The following is a 15,782-nucleotide window of genomic DNA, read 5'->3' on the forward strand; positions in this document are numbered from 1 at the left end:
AAGCGCAAGGAACCTTGGGACCCGATTCCGGAACCGAATCCTCGACGTGCCCCTTATCCATTCTGTGTTGCACCCCCTTCCAGCTCGCTGCCGCGGATCCCATGACCGAACGGACCACAAACAAGAGGGAGGAGAGGGGAAAAAAAACATAGGAAAGTCCGGCCGTGTTTTATTTCAAACATTCAGCATTTTAGCCCCAAATGCTACAATAGAGCTGCGTTCCTTCTTACTTGTAATAGCACAGGCATCCTTCGTTGAAAATTATAACAGCGCTTGCCGTAGCCAAGCAAACCAAGTCACGAAGCACAGCTGACATGCTAATAAAATGACACAGGAGTGAACCCCCTTCTTGACAGATCACAGACTGTTTTTTGAACAAAACACGCTGAGGGAGAAGGCGTGATGTAATGCCGAAACATACTTCAGAATTATGCACAAGCATCGCACAACCTTTTCCCCTATACAGCCAAGCTGCTGGCGGTCAGCGCCATTTGTTTGACCTTTGCCTTTGAAATCTAACATCTGTTCTTTGCATGCGTGGAACCTAACAGGCCACGTTTGGTCCGGCTAAAAACCAGGGGTCTGCATTTCCTTAATTCCTCATAAGACCAAATGAATGTCATTCAAAACAACTAAACAACAAACACAGACCATGTTAATCGGAAAAAAAAACATCACGACAAAAGTTTACTTCAATTAAAAACAATCACATTTTATGTAGTAGCAAAAAGAATGTGTTACGCTAACAGGAAAGCTCTAAATATTTTATAACTTGACCCTTAATTGTTGTGTCATTATATTTTTTTATTAGTAGATAGAAACAATTTCAGATGTTACAACCCTGAGTTATAACTTTTCAATACACAAAAAACAAAATTATTCTTAGTTACTAGTATTTTACCATGATAAACTGCAACAGTTTTTCCATGCAAAAAAATATATATATAATTTGAAAAGACGCATGGGTAAACACTACTGGAAAGGATTGAGTTATGCCTGAAAGAGTAATTAAATGAAACTATTCTGCTGCAGAATGAATTTCAGGCTAAAAACAAGTTTTTGGTGACTAGTAAAGGTCAACTTTCAATTTCAATACAGTAGGGAAACACCAAGTTTTGGTTTCAGTGCATGTTCTTGCATAAATAGAAACTCATGAATTTTACAATTACATGAGATGGGAGTTCATTTTTTGTATTATTACCAATTTATTTATCGAGAAAATACCTGAATATAAATGAACATAAACATTTTTCCTCTTTGGTTTTCTTAAATGATTAAATACTGGATTTAGAGAATCCCTCATGACTAGAATGAGACTATCACAAAATCAGAATATTCAAATAACCACACTGACTCACAAATCCCTCAGTTTATTTGATGTTGAAAATATGAGGCAGTGGCCTGTCTGATGCATGACTACTGAACTGGGATAGGTATGTGTGTCCATAACATTTTTAATCAAACAAATACAAAAAAAAGTGTAGTTTAAGCTGATTAGCCGTTTTTCTCCATATAATTATCTCAATCTGCTGGATTTAGTCACATGGATGAACAATTGTACCTGTCAGTGAGCTCCTATAATCTACGACCTGGCCAAAAAAATATGAATCATATAAACATCACGTTTAACAAGAAACAATGACTAAAAAACTCTCCAAAAAGCTCGCAGAAACGCACCATGTTCCCCACTGTGTTTCCTCCAGAAATGTGGGATTGGGCATGTTTGCATTTCATTATGCTGTATTTTCCTTGGCCTACAACGGCCGAGTTTGCCTGGCTAATATAGGACGTTTCCCACTAGTAGCTTCTGAAAATCCAAAAAAGAACCCACACATATTTTGCACGGCAATTTTGTCAATTTCGCTTAACCGTATAAAGGCTTTTTGTTTCATAGCGGCCTCTAAACCCCACCCACTGAACACTAATCGTGACTTACGGCACATTACCGTTACTCAAAAGTATCCCGATTACAAAAAAACTAAACTGTACTCACATCTTAAGTAAACCATCACAAACTAGAGCTTAATTGTTTGGTATAATTTATCGCAATATATAATTTTTAACAGCTTTGTGAAGCGATCCAAATATAACGAAGTTTATTCTCTAATGTGTTCCACCCTTTATCTTTATTATAGAAATGCATTTATTATAGTAATGCATCAGACCTCTAAGGCCACTTATAACTAAAGACACGCTTTGCCCAAAAAAAAGTACATTACCCCTGAATAAGTCTAATTCTAAATAAAATATATGTTTGAGGTGACTATTTACATATTCTAAATGTACCATCTAAGAATTACCTACTGTTTATAATTACATAATGTCAATATATACAATATATTATAATATGATCTGCAAAAACCTTTATTCAGTGACTAATGCTACCAGTGCTTTCAGATTTTATATATATTTTCAATCATTTGTCATGCACTATATTACCAGTTATTGCTTTTTTTTTAGCTTTTAACTCCCAAAACTTCAGAACGCATGCACTACTTTAAAAAAAAGTTAGCCATAATCCTCTTATTGGGACAAATTATCTAAGTACAGCTATAAATGTCGTCTCTAAAGTGTTCTGCCATCCGTCTTATTACCTTTACAAGACATACGAGAAAAGAATTCATTTGCACCATAGGTCCAATGAAAATATAAATGAGTATTCATAGGAATGTTAACTCGTGCCCAGCTAAAAGTGAGGTGCAGCTGAAGTGATCAGTGATGTAGCAGCACCTATTTTTCTGTTATGAATTCTTTGTCCTCGGAAATCACCACAGTTTTCTTTCCACGACGCCAAGCTTTGTCTCATGAGTTTCAGCGGCCAAAACTGACTGATGAGTGGACATGCTCTCCGAGCGCTTAACTAAAGGCTAAAGGGTTTCGTTATTACCAATGTTAAGATTCTTCAGTCACCCCGTATACAGAAACCTACGTTCTACTTTAGGCAGAGCATAAACACGCTAAATTATTAGTTATTAACCACATTCAGTACTCTAATTACCAAATAATTCTGGCATCACAACACCTATGATATATTGCACATTGCACAAACACATTACGACAATAACAAGAATAATAATCTTTGCAGTCCAACTACAGGGTCAAGTATTTTGAGAATCTTTGAGTGCATTTCCCTCCCTTGCACATTTTATAAGGTACAGGCCAATACGTGCAACATACAAACAGAGCAAAACGATTAGCACTGACACTTCAATTTTCAATAAAATCTCTGATGCCTGCTTCCCTCTCATTTTTTCAGACATAAGTGAAGCATTTGCAGCGTTTGCTAATGATCCATAGAAGGTAAATACTCTTTTCAATAAGACTCATGATGGGACACGCTTACCTCCAACAAGTACGTCAGCAGAATCTGCCTGTTCGGTAAGTTAAGGGGAAAATCCGCAACAATTCCCCCAGGTTATACGCTGCTCTTCGTGCAAAATCCGACGTGAAATACTCGGTCGTTACAAAACGAACAATCCTGTGATTGTTTCCTGGCTAACAAATCACTATGCTTAAGTGTTTGTTCCCACAACTCCATGAGAGTATTTTGCATAATCTAGTCTAACCTCCACTCTTCCACAGAGTCAAGAATTCACAGAAAATCAAGGCTTTTATTTATTATGATATAGGAATGTTGATTTTACAAGTCCAATACGAAAAAGACAACTAGTAACACATGCAGTGGGTGTTGATAATAAGATTATAAAAACACTGCGTTTTGCAAAGCCCATAAAAGTTACTCTCCATAGAGTTCTCAGACATATCCCAAAATGGGCCTAGGCAAGTGAGATTTTTAGGAGGGGAAAAAAATCAGGGTCAATTCCTCCCTCCGGTGATAGGGAAAATATCAGCATTATCATTTTTGGATTGAAATCCCTTTTAAGTGTTGACCTGGGGGATTCACGAGGATAGTCAGAGCCCTGCTCCAACTTGAATTGCTTCTGCAAATAATCTGCTGTCTGAGATAACAACAGGATTATTTGTGTCTAACCCTGCCCAAAAGGTCAAAGAAAGCTGCCTGTTATAACAACAACGTGTTCAATATCTTTGATATCATAAATGAACAGCGACACCCCTAATTCTAAAATGCATTACTAGCTTCGTTTTTGTCGATATCCAAAATGAGGTCATCCATTGTTAATGACAGTCAATTTTCTGTTCTCCCTTTGGTTTAGATTCCAGTACTGTAATGCTTTTCTTGCCTGTTTTGCTTTCTGCAAGTGAAAGAAACACAATGCCGTTCAGTCGGAACATCATGAAGTATGAAGACTATATTCTTTTTCTACATGATAGGAATCGGCCTAGCAAAGATTTTTTCTATTATTTGTTCAAAAAACAACTTAAGAGGACTACACTTTCAATTATGCATCAAAACACAATTTCTCAGCTGTTACTTTTTCTAAAAATGCAAATAATATAAAATAAATAATGCAAGTATATTCTATTGCGATTTATATGTCAAGAGCCCAGGGGATACATTTTGAAGTTTCTTTTGACTTTAGTCCACAGAACTGGGTTTCAAAATGATCTCAATTCAGTTCAAAACTTCAAAATCACATTGTCTAATAAAATACATCTTCCCTTTCCTAGTCATTTCAGCTTCTCTTGAGAAAATGAGCTTCAGTAAGGCATATCAATCGGTTTTCATATTATGAACCATTTCCATTTCCATTCCTAGGATTCTTAAGTATAGATTTCTTCAACACAGTGCTTTCACATATATGTAGCTGCGTCTGAAAAGTATGTAGTTACTATAAAATACTTTAACGTGTAAGTGTTATATATATAAAGATGTAAAACAATGAATATTTTTTTAAATACTTTTTTAAAACAGAAAACAAATAATAGGAAACTTTTTAAAAGCATTACTCAAAAACATCCATTATGTCTATACCTACAGAGTACCTAACTGAAGACCATACAGAGAGTATAGCAGGTAGTGTTAAACTCCTAACTTATTCCTATACAGGACAGTGGTGTTGTCTGTTCACTTGGTTTCTGGAGAACTTACATTTAAAATAAACTAAATGAATGTGTTGAACACATCTTGCCTACTTCTCTATTTTGTATATATTTCCAGTATGAAGTCCTACACACACACGTACAATTTCATTTGCCTGAACATTTGAACAACTGGAAAAATGTCTGACATGTAGACGACTGATTGATTGATTGATTGAAAGATATATATATATATATATATATATATATATATATATATATATATAAATTCATTCACGTTAGGACTTTACAGCTTTAAACTCCTTTCTGTACAACTACAGAGTTAAAGGAGAAATCTAAACTAATGAGCAAATTACAGAGTGTGCGTTTTGCCTAAAAGAGAACTCTCACATGTACGCATGCAAGCTAAAAGTCTGACCCAGGATTCAAAAGTAAACAAAAATCCCTGAAAACTTTGCATAAAATACCATGCCTGTCTTCTAAACTTCTTCGGCATGTAAATTTATTTGTTTACAAAGGTATTATTATGAGTGTCGTGCTGGAACGGCGTCCGCGTATGCTATCATCCTAGACTATCAACTTCAGTCGAAACGATTGTAATCGATAGGCGTTTTAGCCAAAATGGTGCAGCAAATACATCAATCTATATCACGATATCCTTTACAATTCATGCCGTCAAAGGAAACTTTTTTAATGTTTACAGTGATTTGCCAAGTGTTCGGCATACTTGCCATGATATATGTGTTTATATATGACCTGCATTCATTACTTTCCATGAGGAAAAAAAAACAGTAATATATTAACAGTTCAGAATTATCAGTGCTTAAAAGCACAAAGGTGGAAGAATCCATAAAAACGATTACGGCTAACATTACTAAATACTGTTTCCACAAACCAGCAGTAAAAGGTTTCAATATAAACTTCAAACAAAATGAACAAACATATGAACAAAAATGCAAAAGAATAATCAAATTAATGCACATTTTTATGCTACATATATCTGAATTATATTAACGCTTTTTTCAAAAAAACAGAACCGCTCTTTAAAGAACTGCAAACTTTTAGCTAAAATTTTGATGTGAACGTTGTAGTGCCTAAGTAACTAAGTGTGGTATCTAATGTAACATTCCTGAGTGTTTATTTGAAGATAACCCTTTCCATAGTTAATAAAACGAGCATTTGCACATTTGGATCACAGCTGGAAGCAGGCAGTAATATACTACACTCAGCCTTTCACCATCAAACAGTGATACTTTTTCATAGCACCAGTGATTCAAGGGAATTCACAAAATAATCAGAACGTCCAATGGAGGCCCTCTTTTTAAATGATAAACAGAATAAATAATAACATAAGGATTTTCTTTTTAAGAAGATGACCACAGGGAGTGAAAGGCGCAGGGAAATGTTCAGTCGGCATCAAGATGTGAGATCTTGCAAACTGATTGCTCGTACAGCATTACTCTCCATATACTTCACCATGTAGCTTTTCCACACAACAGAAACGGTAACAGAAATGTCTCTGGTGACGTCAAAGGGTATATATATACATATATATATATACAATGTTGCTTCTCTTCACTAAGTGCATGTTGCACAGTTTCCACCAGACATGCTAAACTGGTGAAGAGAGGTGATGGAGCGTCGTTCTCTAAGTGGGATTCCCCTTTAAGGCAAACAGTCGTACTATGGATTCAGCGCTGCAGATAAGTAGAACAAAGCAACAGCAGCTGGTGGGATAAACAAGCAAACGCGAGTTTACGTGACAAAACAACCACCAACTGCTGCAAAGGAGAACAGCACTAGCTTCTACACCTGCGCTCCGCGATTCACCATCCAACCTCCTCAGATCTGAATAAGCAAAAAAATAAAAAAAATCCTGATGTCTCAATAAGGGCTGTCAGTAGACCTTGTCAAAACCCATGACACTCTGAGAGATATATACCCACCTGACTAAATGATTTCCTGATTCTGAAAGAAATTCTTCCATTTGATATATTACGAACTATAATTTAAGAAAATCATTAGTTCTATTTCAATTACGTAAAGCCATTAATTAATCACCTATGTTCAAGCTACAACTAAAACCTGCAATATTGAATGATACTGGGGCATTTTGACATAGACCAATCCGTATAAACAAAATGAAGGGAAATTTCCAGTTAATTAAGCTGACATATTTACAGGCCTATGGTTCTTTGATTTCAATTTTTAATTGTGTATAACCAATTAAAAATAAGTGAACATAGACTAGTCTGCTAAAGTGTGTTCTTCTAAATATACTTTTATATTCTTTTGGTTTTGCTTCCACCCATTAAATTAAAGAATTAATATTTAAATATACAGCGGGAGCTTTAATATAGTTTGCCTGTGATAAATTATGCATGCACCCTTGTAAATTTCTCTTATGACAAAAACTAAGTACAATAGGAACTTTGCAAGTGCAAATAGCTGTAGAAACGCTCCGTTTTCACGACGGTGCTAAAAAAGAACAAAGTATTATACAAAGACAGTACTTGTCTGTCAACAAAACGTATTCAGTTGTGCAGCAGAAGTCCGGGGTTTAGCAGGCTTTTACATGTCTATTCAAAGAACGCCACTGAGGACGCTAAAGCAACAGGAATATACATGCATTCCTTAAAGAAGTAAATAAAAACGAGTTTGTCATATTTATACAAGGCGAATGGGATAAGGCCGTTATAGGATAATGCACTTTAAGTGGAGACCTTCAAAATAAAAAGGCGAAAAATGTATTTTTGGATTAAAAATAAAAAATAGTCCCGATGGGAGCCAAATCAATAACTGGGGAGATTACAACTTAATAATTCATTAACGGGTGATTGAAATTTCCTAAAATTTAGTTTGGGTAAAAAAAAAAAAAAAAGTAAACCTGCATTACCGATCACCATCAAGGTATAGCGCTTCATCTGCTTAACAAAACATAATCAATCTACTACATCAGTTTCGTGTTTTCCAGTAATAAACGTGGCCTGTAATCTTTTCTACCTGCCGTGCAGAATGGCGCTGCTTAGAAGCAATTCATTCATCCCTTACGTGTGTGTGTAATACGAATTACACTGTCCCATGGAGAACTTACACCACATCTACGAAAAATCATGACAACTGCTCCCGTTGAAGAAAGTGCCTTGGAAGGTTACCTGTAATTATCCAGCGTTTTTAGAAAACCCAGCAACATTGCAAAATAACTATTCAAACGTCGATCTATTCTGTGCTTACTAAATGCGCCTGCTATTATTACTTACTGCCACGAATAATAATAATACAAAGTATTACTATTATTATTGTTATTATTAGTATTCTTATTATTATTATTATTATAAATAATAATCGTATTATAATATTATTTTACTTTAGCTAGGCAGCTGACTTCATTGTTTAAATGTATCCACAATACCGAGTGATGCAAAATCTCCTTCCATTTTCGCTTAGTATCATTCTTTCTGGGACTCAAACATTTGCCGATACACTGCGCTCCATTTGTTTATAAATTACGCGATTTTCACGCACAACGAATAAAGAGGCTTTTAACGCACCTTGCAGCACAACTGATAATGTAACTACCACATGGCCATAGCGGATGATAACCTAGTTTATAGTTTAAGTGTGAATTATTATTATTTGTGCAAAAACGTTTGATATTTCGACCTTTCAACCTTCATTTTAACAGAAGATTTCCTAAAACGTACAAAGAGGAGATAGAGGACGACAGAACGCAACGTGCATTTTGATGTACACAAAATCACTTCGGAAAGGTACTTACTTGAGATTTTGTGAGCTCCAAATAACCGATTCCAGGGATTTCGCTTGCGGTAACGTAGATCTGCACATAGCAATCAAAATCCAGAGGTAATACTTCCACCCACAGCTGACGCCAGCCATTCTTACTGAAGATTGAAGGATAAACGAAATCGAGTATTAAAACAAAAGCGACAAGCAACAGTGGTAAATCCTGTTGGAAAAGTCTGTCGGATTGGCAACGTTGCCAAATAGGTTACCGACAACCTTACGAATGCAAATCCGACCGTCTCGGATGCGTGTCCTTGGTTAAACTGCAAAACGAGTCATGATGTTTTAAAAAGTGTACCTGTCAGACTGCGGCAGAGCAAAATTCGCCTTTTTTAATAATGTCCCGTTTCTGCAGGCCGGCTTCCTATCTCAACCGGTCTCCAAATATCAATCCTGTGAAATGCATAAAGTTTCATAAGTCGCCTATTCTGCTGCAGCCACCGGGAGATCCTTCAAAGTGAGCGCCCCCGACTCACTAGGCAAGTTGCGCTTCGGCGATTTCCAGCAATAATCGGTATCACATAACGCGTTTTCTCATAGCCGAAAATCTCTCTTCTCGGCCGGCACATTTAATATGTGCATCGGCGACCTGTTGATGTATTTTGTCAAGTCTGGTAAACACATATCATCCCTGGATAACGCTATCCCAAAAAAATGTTCGTCTTAAGTCCCAAGTATGGTCCACGGGGTGATATTTTATTCCTTTTGCCCAAAAAAATAAGAAGGAAAAGCGACGATCCAACGCTATCTTTCAGGATTCCCGTGTCGTGTGATTTCAGTGCTCTGATTGCTCTCAGATCGCCGTGCCCTGCGCCGTGCCCTGTGCATCACCAGTGCGCCAAGTCCGGACGAAACTACCGTATTCCGCAAAAAAATACAAGGGTCGAGCCGTGCGATGACAGCCGCGCTTCAGGGCAGAAGAGCCTGCGATCTCCGTCCGACGTGCGAAGACGGTGATTCCACACTATCCTACCGCGCACTTCCCCGGCGAGCAGTCGCTCTCATGTGCTGCGGATGCGGTCGGCGGTGCACTCGCAGCGGCTTCCTATGCATCCCGGACGCCGACTTCTCCCCCCCTCGCGTAAACTGCAAATGTAATCCGACGCCTGGGCGAGCTGAGGACCAGCCCCGCCGCTCTAACCAATCACCGGCGCTTTCTGGGCTCCGCGTCCGCGATTACAGCTCCACCGTCCGACAATTAATCCGGAGGGTGCGCACCCACCCCACGCCGCTCCAGTACCTTCGGACAGCTCTCTACCAGTACATGAGGAGAGGTAGCCCTCTGATCACGTGACTATAATAATAATAATTATTATTACTTATGATTATTATTTGTTGTTGTTATTATTATTGTTTCTTTATTTTAAAACTTTAAGAAGAATTTATGAAATGGAACGCTTTTGAATTCTTGATTGATTTTTGATTTGGTCGCCTTCTGTTTAAAAAAAAGTTAAACTGGACATTTTTAATAACAGTTAGGCAGTTTGGTTGAGTTTGTGGTTTTGTGGGTTTTGTGTCCTTTTTCAGAACGACTGCTGTGTTAAATTGACGATCTCAAACGAGGTCTCGAAATAAAAATGTTTTATTTATGTTTAGTAGGCAATGTCGTCCTCTATCGGTGACATTGGAACGTGCTCGCACGTCAGTCAGCTGACAGCTAAATGTGTTGTTCTGGGTGATATTTAAATGATGTAAAAATATGAATGTTTTCTATCTTAACACTGATTATCATTTCTGAATCTGGTAAGGATGCGGCGGTAAGGTAAATGATTTCCTGCTGGCTCTGCCTCTGGGCTACAAGCTAAATGTATGAGCTGGATGCCGCGGTGTGGAAAGACCCCGCTGATTGCTCGTGCTATTAGCGTAGGTGGAGGGTGTTAAACCGAGCAAACCAGCTTAGATTAAAAGGAAACACTGAAAGAAGCCACAGAAACACCTCCTTAATGCAAATGATAATGTTCTGCATTCCCAGGAAGGGACACGTTATCATGCTCACCGATACGACAGTAGGCGGGGATATTGCAAATGCAAATGTAATGAATATAACTACCATTCTTATGGTAACTAACGTCATGACGGGAAGTCTCGTGGACTTTGGACCACAAACACAGAGGGGACACCACAGTTTATGTCCTTGCTGGACACTCTTACATGTCTTTAGATATAAGACTTCTGTGCATATGGATGTGATATGATTTAACAGTTACTTCAAAAAGGCTTTTGCTTCTTCTTAAGTTTTATATAACCTGCATTTGCTACAGGGAACTAGGCTGTTAATGGTGAGTTACAGACACAAAAAACTCAAAGTCACATCACTCACAAAAGCTTCTTGCGGACATATGTGTTCGACATGTTTTCCAGTGTTACACAGATAGTCCTTTGAGCATATTGTTTTCAATTATTCAATAACGTTGCCCAAAAAATCTCATCCTACAATAGAGGTATATCTACGGCCTCTTGTTAAAGGCTGTGTTTGTACCTGTGTGCTTTAAATAATTTCTTTAGGCTGACATAAAGCAAAGTGTTGAGTTTGTCAGGAAATGACTGGGACAGGAGGGGCTATTGCATTAAATGTGTTACCGCAATGCAACATTAGTATGAAATGAGATTACTGATACCTTCTTACTGGCTCCAACTGATCAAGCGCTGTTGGATGCTCACCTTGAACATTGTTTTTCTCATCTTCTTCAGAGAAACAGTGAACTTTTGTACCCCTCAATACTGAAGCTTTGCTAATTGCGCTTGGCAGAGAGTCACTACCAGTCACCTCCATGAGCAAACACTGGCCCGTCTTTAACGATTTCACGTAAAAGCACAGAGTTGCGGTCGAGCGATCCGATTTTTATTTGACACAGCAGCAGTTGACTACGCGGAAGGTTAACAGCGCGCGTACCATATATCATCCGACAAGCCATTGAAATTGAAAAACAAATGTTTTCCCTGCTGACCGATGGTGTCGTTGAAGAGAGTTATGGAGCGCAGGCTTTTTCTGACATTCTCGTCAGGACAAGAAAGATGGCTGGGACAGGCAGAAGCTGAAAAGCATTACTATTTAAGAAGTATAACTTAAAACTCAAAACCAACAACCACTGTCATGCTAAAAATGTATCTTGCTTGTTCAAACTTTTTTTTTTATAACCTACAGAAGCTTTTCATCTGTGGAAATTCCTAACATTTCCTGAGCTGTCAAAGGCACAGTGCTAACCCAAGTACAAAAGAAATTAGGGGAGGCATGTCCTCTTTACCAGGGATCGTTCTTTTTCCAGAGTTTTAGCATTATTTGGGCTTGCAAGCTTTAGCCATATGGCTGCTTACCCTTTGATGGCATGGTCACATTTCTGCTTATAATGATGTAACTATATATATGCATATTTAATTTCTTCGGTTACAGTACCTTTGTTAAGAGCTAAAGAATTGGGAAACATGTGCTATTTCTTAAAACCCCAGTATGACACAGATCAAAGGCTAACTGAGCTGCTGTTATTCGTTACAAAAGTTTGCCCGGTTTCTTGAAACAAAATGCTAGTGCAATAAGTGTGCATTCTAGAAAGCATTATATTACAGATATTTGCACCTTTCAGTCTAATGGGTGTAGTGCCAGAGCTGTGTACCTTGGGGTCTTTCAGGGCCCATAGTTGTACTGCTTGTGTCCTTTTCATTCCAAAGCTATGTTCCTTGGGTCGCTTTGCTTCTATTGTTCTGTTCCTTAGGCTTTTTGGGTTTCACAGTTGTGTTGCTTAGGCCTTCTGGGTCCGTTTCTGTGTTCATTGAGCTCTTTGCTCATGGGGATTCAACTCAAAATGCTCAATAAATTAGTCACTTAGCTGTTTATTATTTGGAGTCTGCTTAATCCAGAATAAACTGTAATGTGACTCAAAAAGTAATTATGACAGGTCACATCCACCCATAATCCTTGCTGATGTCACCGTTCACTGGTTCTGCCTTTGCCTGTCCTGTCTTTTTGACTTACAGGGAGATACATGTTGAATACTGACTTGTCCCTTTACCTGTCATATAGTTTATTTACTGTGCAACAATGTTTCCCAGTCCGGTCCTTGAGGACCCACTGTCGGTCCATGTTTTTCCTCCCTCCTGGACCCAGGTAAGCAAAAATGTGGACTGTATGTGGGTCCCCAAGGGCCAGATTGGGAAATACTGCCCTACATAATCAAACAGCATTTAGTTATGCTTAGTATGTAACTAGTCAGTCACATGCATGGTCTTAGTTTTGGTTAAAAAATGTTAATAGAGCTTCATATGAAGTTAAAGTTTGTGTAACAGGCCCTACGAAATATTCATACATATTTTTTTGTTTTATTTTTATTTGTGGCAGAGAAAGGTAAATAAAGGCACAAAAAATGACAGAAAATTAGATAAAACGTAATATGTGGCCACATATTAGACTGTATAAAGTATGGATCAGAGATACAAAAGAATATATGTCTTCATTTATGAACCCAGATTCAGTATTTAGTTCACCCATGAGTACTGGGAAATTAGGTTTCCCACTTTCAAAGCAAAATCAAGAAGTTATTATTGTTCTCTGTTTATGTTTCCGTAGTTTATTGCTTTTTTCACATCTTTAAGGCCAGTAAGAGTTGTACTTTTAAAACAGTTATGAAATCCCTTCAGTGCATTTCTGAACTACAACTACATGCAAGATTTTCCCATTTTGAAATGCATTTTAACTCATGTTTGGTGTGATGCACCGGACTACTGGTAAAACAAATGGCTTGTTATGTGGCACCTTAATGTGATATAATACAATAATAGTCTAATACTGAAAGAATGGTACTGACTTCTTCATATGTCCTGTCATTAAAAGCTCTGGCAGCTTAGCGCAGTTAAAATGCCAGCGCATGACTGGGAGCTTTGAGAGCCCCTGAATTCACATCAAGTGATTCGTCACAGTGGGAGCATGCATCATCGCCGTGGCAACTATAAGTAGTGCGTGCCTGGTGATTGGCCGTTTGTTGGAGTGGAGTCCCAGCAGGCAGGCGACAGGATACCTGATGCTGCAGGGCAGAAGGAAGCCCACACTCCCTGATTAGTTTCACAGCTGTGCTGAATGTGGCCGACAAACAGGCCACCAACGACCGGACCAATGGAGGATTGGATTCCTGACAGGGAGGGGAATCGCTCTTGATAGCGTGCGAGATAGGTTGCATGGAGGAGAATGGAAAGTCAAGCATCTATTTTTTAATGTACCCACCTCGTTTTGTTATAGGAGCCAAATACTGTTGCCTAAAAAAAACGATATTAGTCTAGTGCCAGGGCGAGTTGCCAGCGTACTGTGCGTATGCAAAGAAAAGAGACGAAAATTAGCATAATATAACCTCAATGGAGGAAAGAGGAAGTCAGACATCCAAGAGACAGAACTAAGTAAAATGAAATCAGATACACAAATCCCCTGTTCTAAATAGTAATGGGATCATTGATGAAACGCTCAAAGCTTTAGGAAATAATTGTCACGCAGCTGCCGCCATACAAGAAAAGGGAATGTGTGGTATAGAGAGATGCCAGGGAAATGCCTTCTCGCCGAGGCTTCGGTTTCATCCCGAAACGGCAGGGAGAGCTTATTCAATTAATTGTCTTTTTCGCCCATTAGCTAAAGCACAGCTGGGCTGAGACTGGAACTATCGGGGTGGGAAAGAAAGAAGGATTGGTACCACAACTGTGTCAACTCATTAAGTTGCTTTGAGCTTTAGACTGGCTTGATGAGTAGCGTGGCTCAAGTTATTACCAGAACTCTCGCACTAATTTGACTTCAGAGCAGCTACAAAGACATGTGCTTCTCAGCTGTTCCAGTATCCGCAGCCTTACAAGCAATATGAGCACAATATGCTGTAGGCTTCTGAAAGGGAATCTGTACAACAGTACAGAGCATTTATAAAGGGCATAAAGTGGTTCAATTAGTGCATTAAAAAAAACTGACAGAATGTTAAACGCCATAAAATAACTGTGAAACGGTAGACGGGACAAGCTATGTTTTTTCGTCCTTTCCTTTCATCCTCTGTGCTTGTTCTGTCCTGTCCCAAATGCTAGAAGTTTTATTATTAACATTCCTAGAGTAGCTACCGAACTGAAAGGTCAGCAGTATTTAGGTAAAGAGAAAGGTTACGCCTCTCAGAAGTACCTTCGTAATGTACAGCGAACAAATATTCTTGTAATTCTTGTAGCCAGATGCTCATTTTCTTCCAGATATTTATTGGTCTATATACATATGCATTCACAAACCATGTCCTGACATGTAAACCGGTAACTCAAAAGTATTACAATATTATAAGATTATAAATTCAGTTTCAAATGTAAACTTTATGTGTTTACACACACACACACACACACACACACATATATATATATGTGTATATGTATGTATGTGTGTGTATATATATATATATATATATACACACACACACAGTGCACTGTATGTTTGTATGTATGTGTATATATAATGTATATATCAAGTGCAAATAAGTGCAATATCTTAAGTGCAAATAAGATAAAGTGTTACTTTTGGAAAGCCACTAACTGCCTCAATCACTGACACATTCCTAACTACTGTTAGCCAGTAGAGGCTGAGACTGCTATCGTCGATACTTAGCAGACGCACAGGGAATGTCAATATTCCGACTGTTTTATCTTGAGTAAAGGATTATCCTATGAGGGAACCATGCAGATCGCATAACCCTGTCAGTTATACACCAACAAATATATCGCTCACTTTAGCAGGCCAGATTGCATAGAAATTAAACACTAAATATGACTGGAATCTATACAGCATGGCACCACAATAAATTATGTCACAAGAGCCTAATTCAAATTTCCATAAACCTAGGATGTTTGAACAATGAGTTCGCGTTCAATTTTTTCTTCTCCTGGAACAGTCACTAAGCTATAGGAAATGACTGAAAACTATATTTCACTCAAAAAAAGTCCAAATAAAGGTCAGTATGGATGTTTAATAGGTGTGATGCATGCAAAAATAAAGTTGCAGCCCATCGAATATAGTGAAG

General features: G+C 38.1%; 1 protein-coding gene across 2 annotated transcripts in view; it reads right to left on the reverse strand.

The window, feature by feature from the left end:
• Window positions 1-12,414, reverse strand: part of LOC125750959 (ephrin-B1-like) — a 67,727-nt gene extending 55,313 nt beyond the window's left edge. Inside the window, exons 1-2 of one of the 2 annotated variants that reach the window (XM_049029345.1) lie at window positions 12,378-12,414; window positions 8,741-8,864 (exon numbers count right to left, since the gene is read on the reverse strand). In XM_049029345.1, the coding sequence (XP_048885302.1) occupies window positions 8,741-8,864; window positions 12,378-12,399 (146 nt within the window). In that variant the 5' untranslated portion in view covers window positions 12,400-12,414. Of the gene's footprint in view, window positions 1-8,740; window positions 8,865-9,064; window positions 9,955-12,377 lie in introns of those variants that run through there. The other variant, XM_049029346.1, reaches the window with a different exon arrangement.
• Between the last annotated feature and the right edge of the window lie 3,368 nt (window positions 12,415-15,782).

Source organism: Brienomyrus brachyistius, chromosome 10, assembly GCF_023856365.1.
Source record: "Brienomyrus brachyistius isolate T26 chromosome 10, BBRACH_0.4, whole genome shotgun sequence".
In the NCBI taxonomy this organism is placed as follows: domain Eukaryota; kingdom Metazoa; phylum Chordata; class Actinopteri; order Osteoglossiformes; family Mormyridae; genus Brienomyrus; species Brienomyrus brachyistius.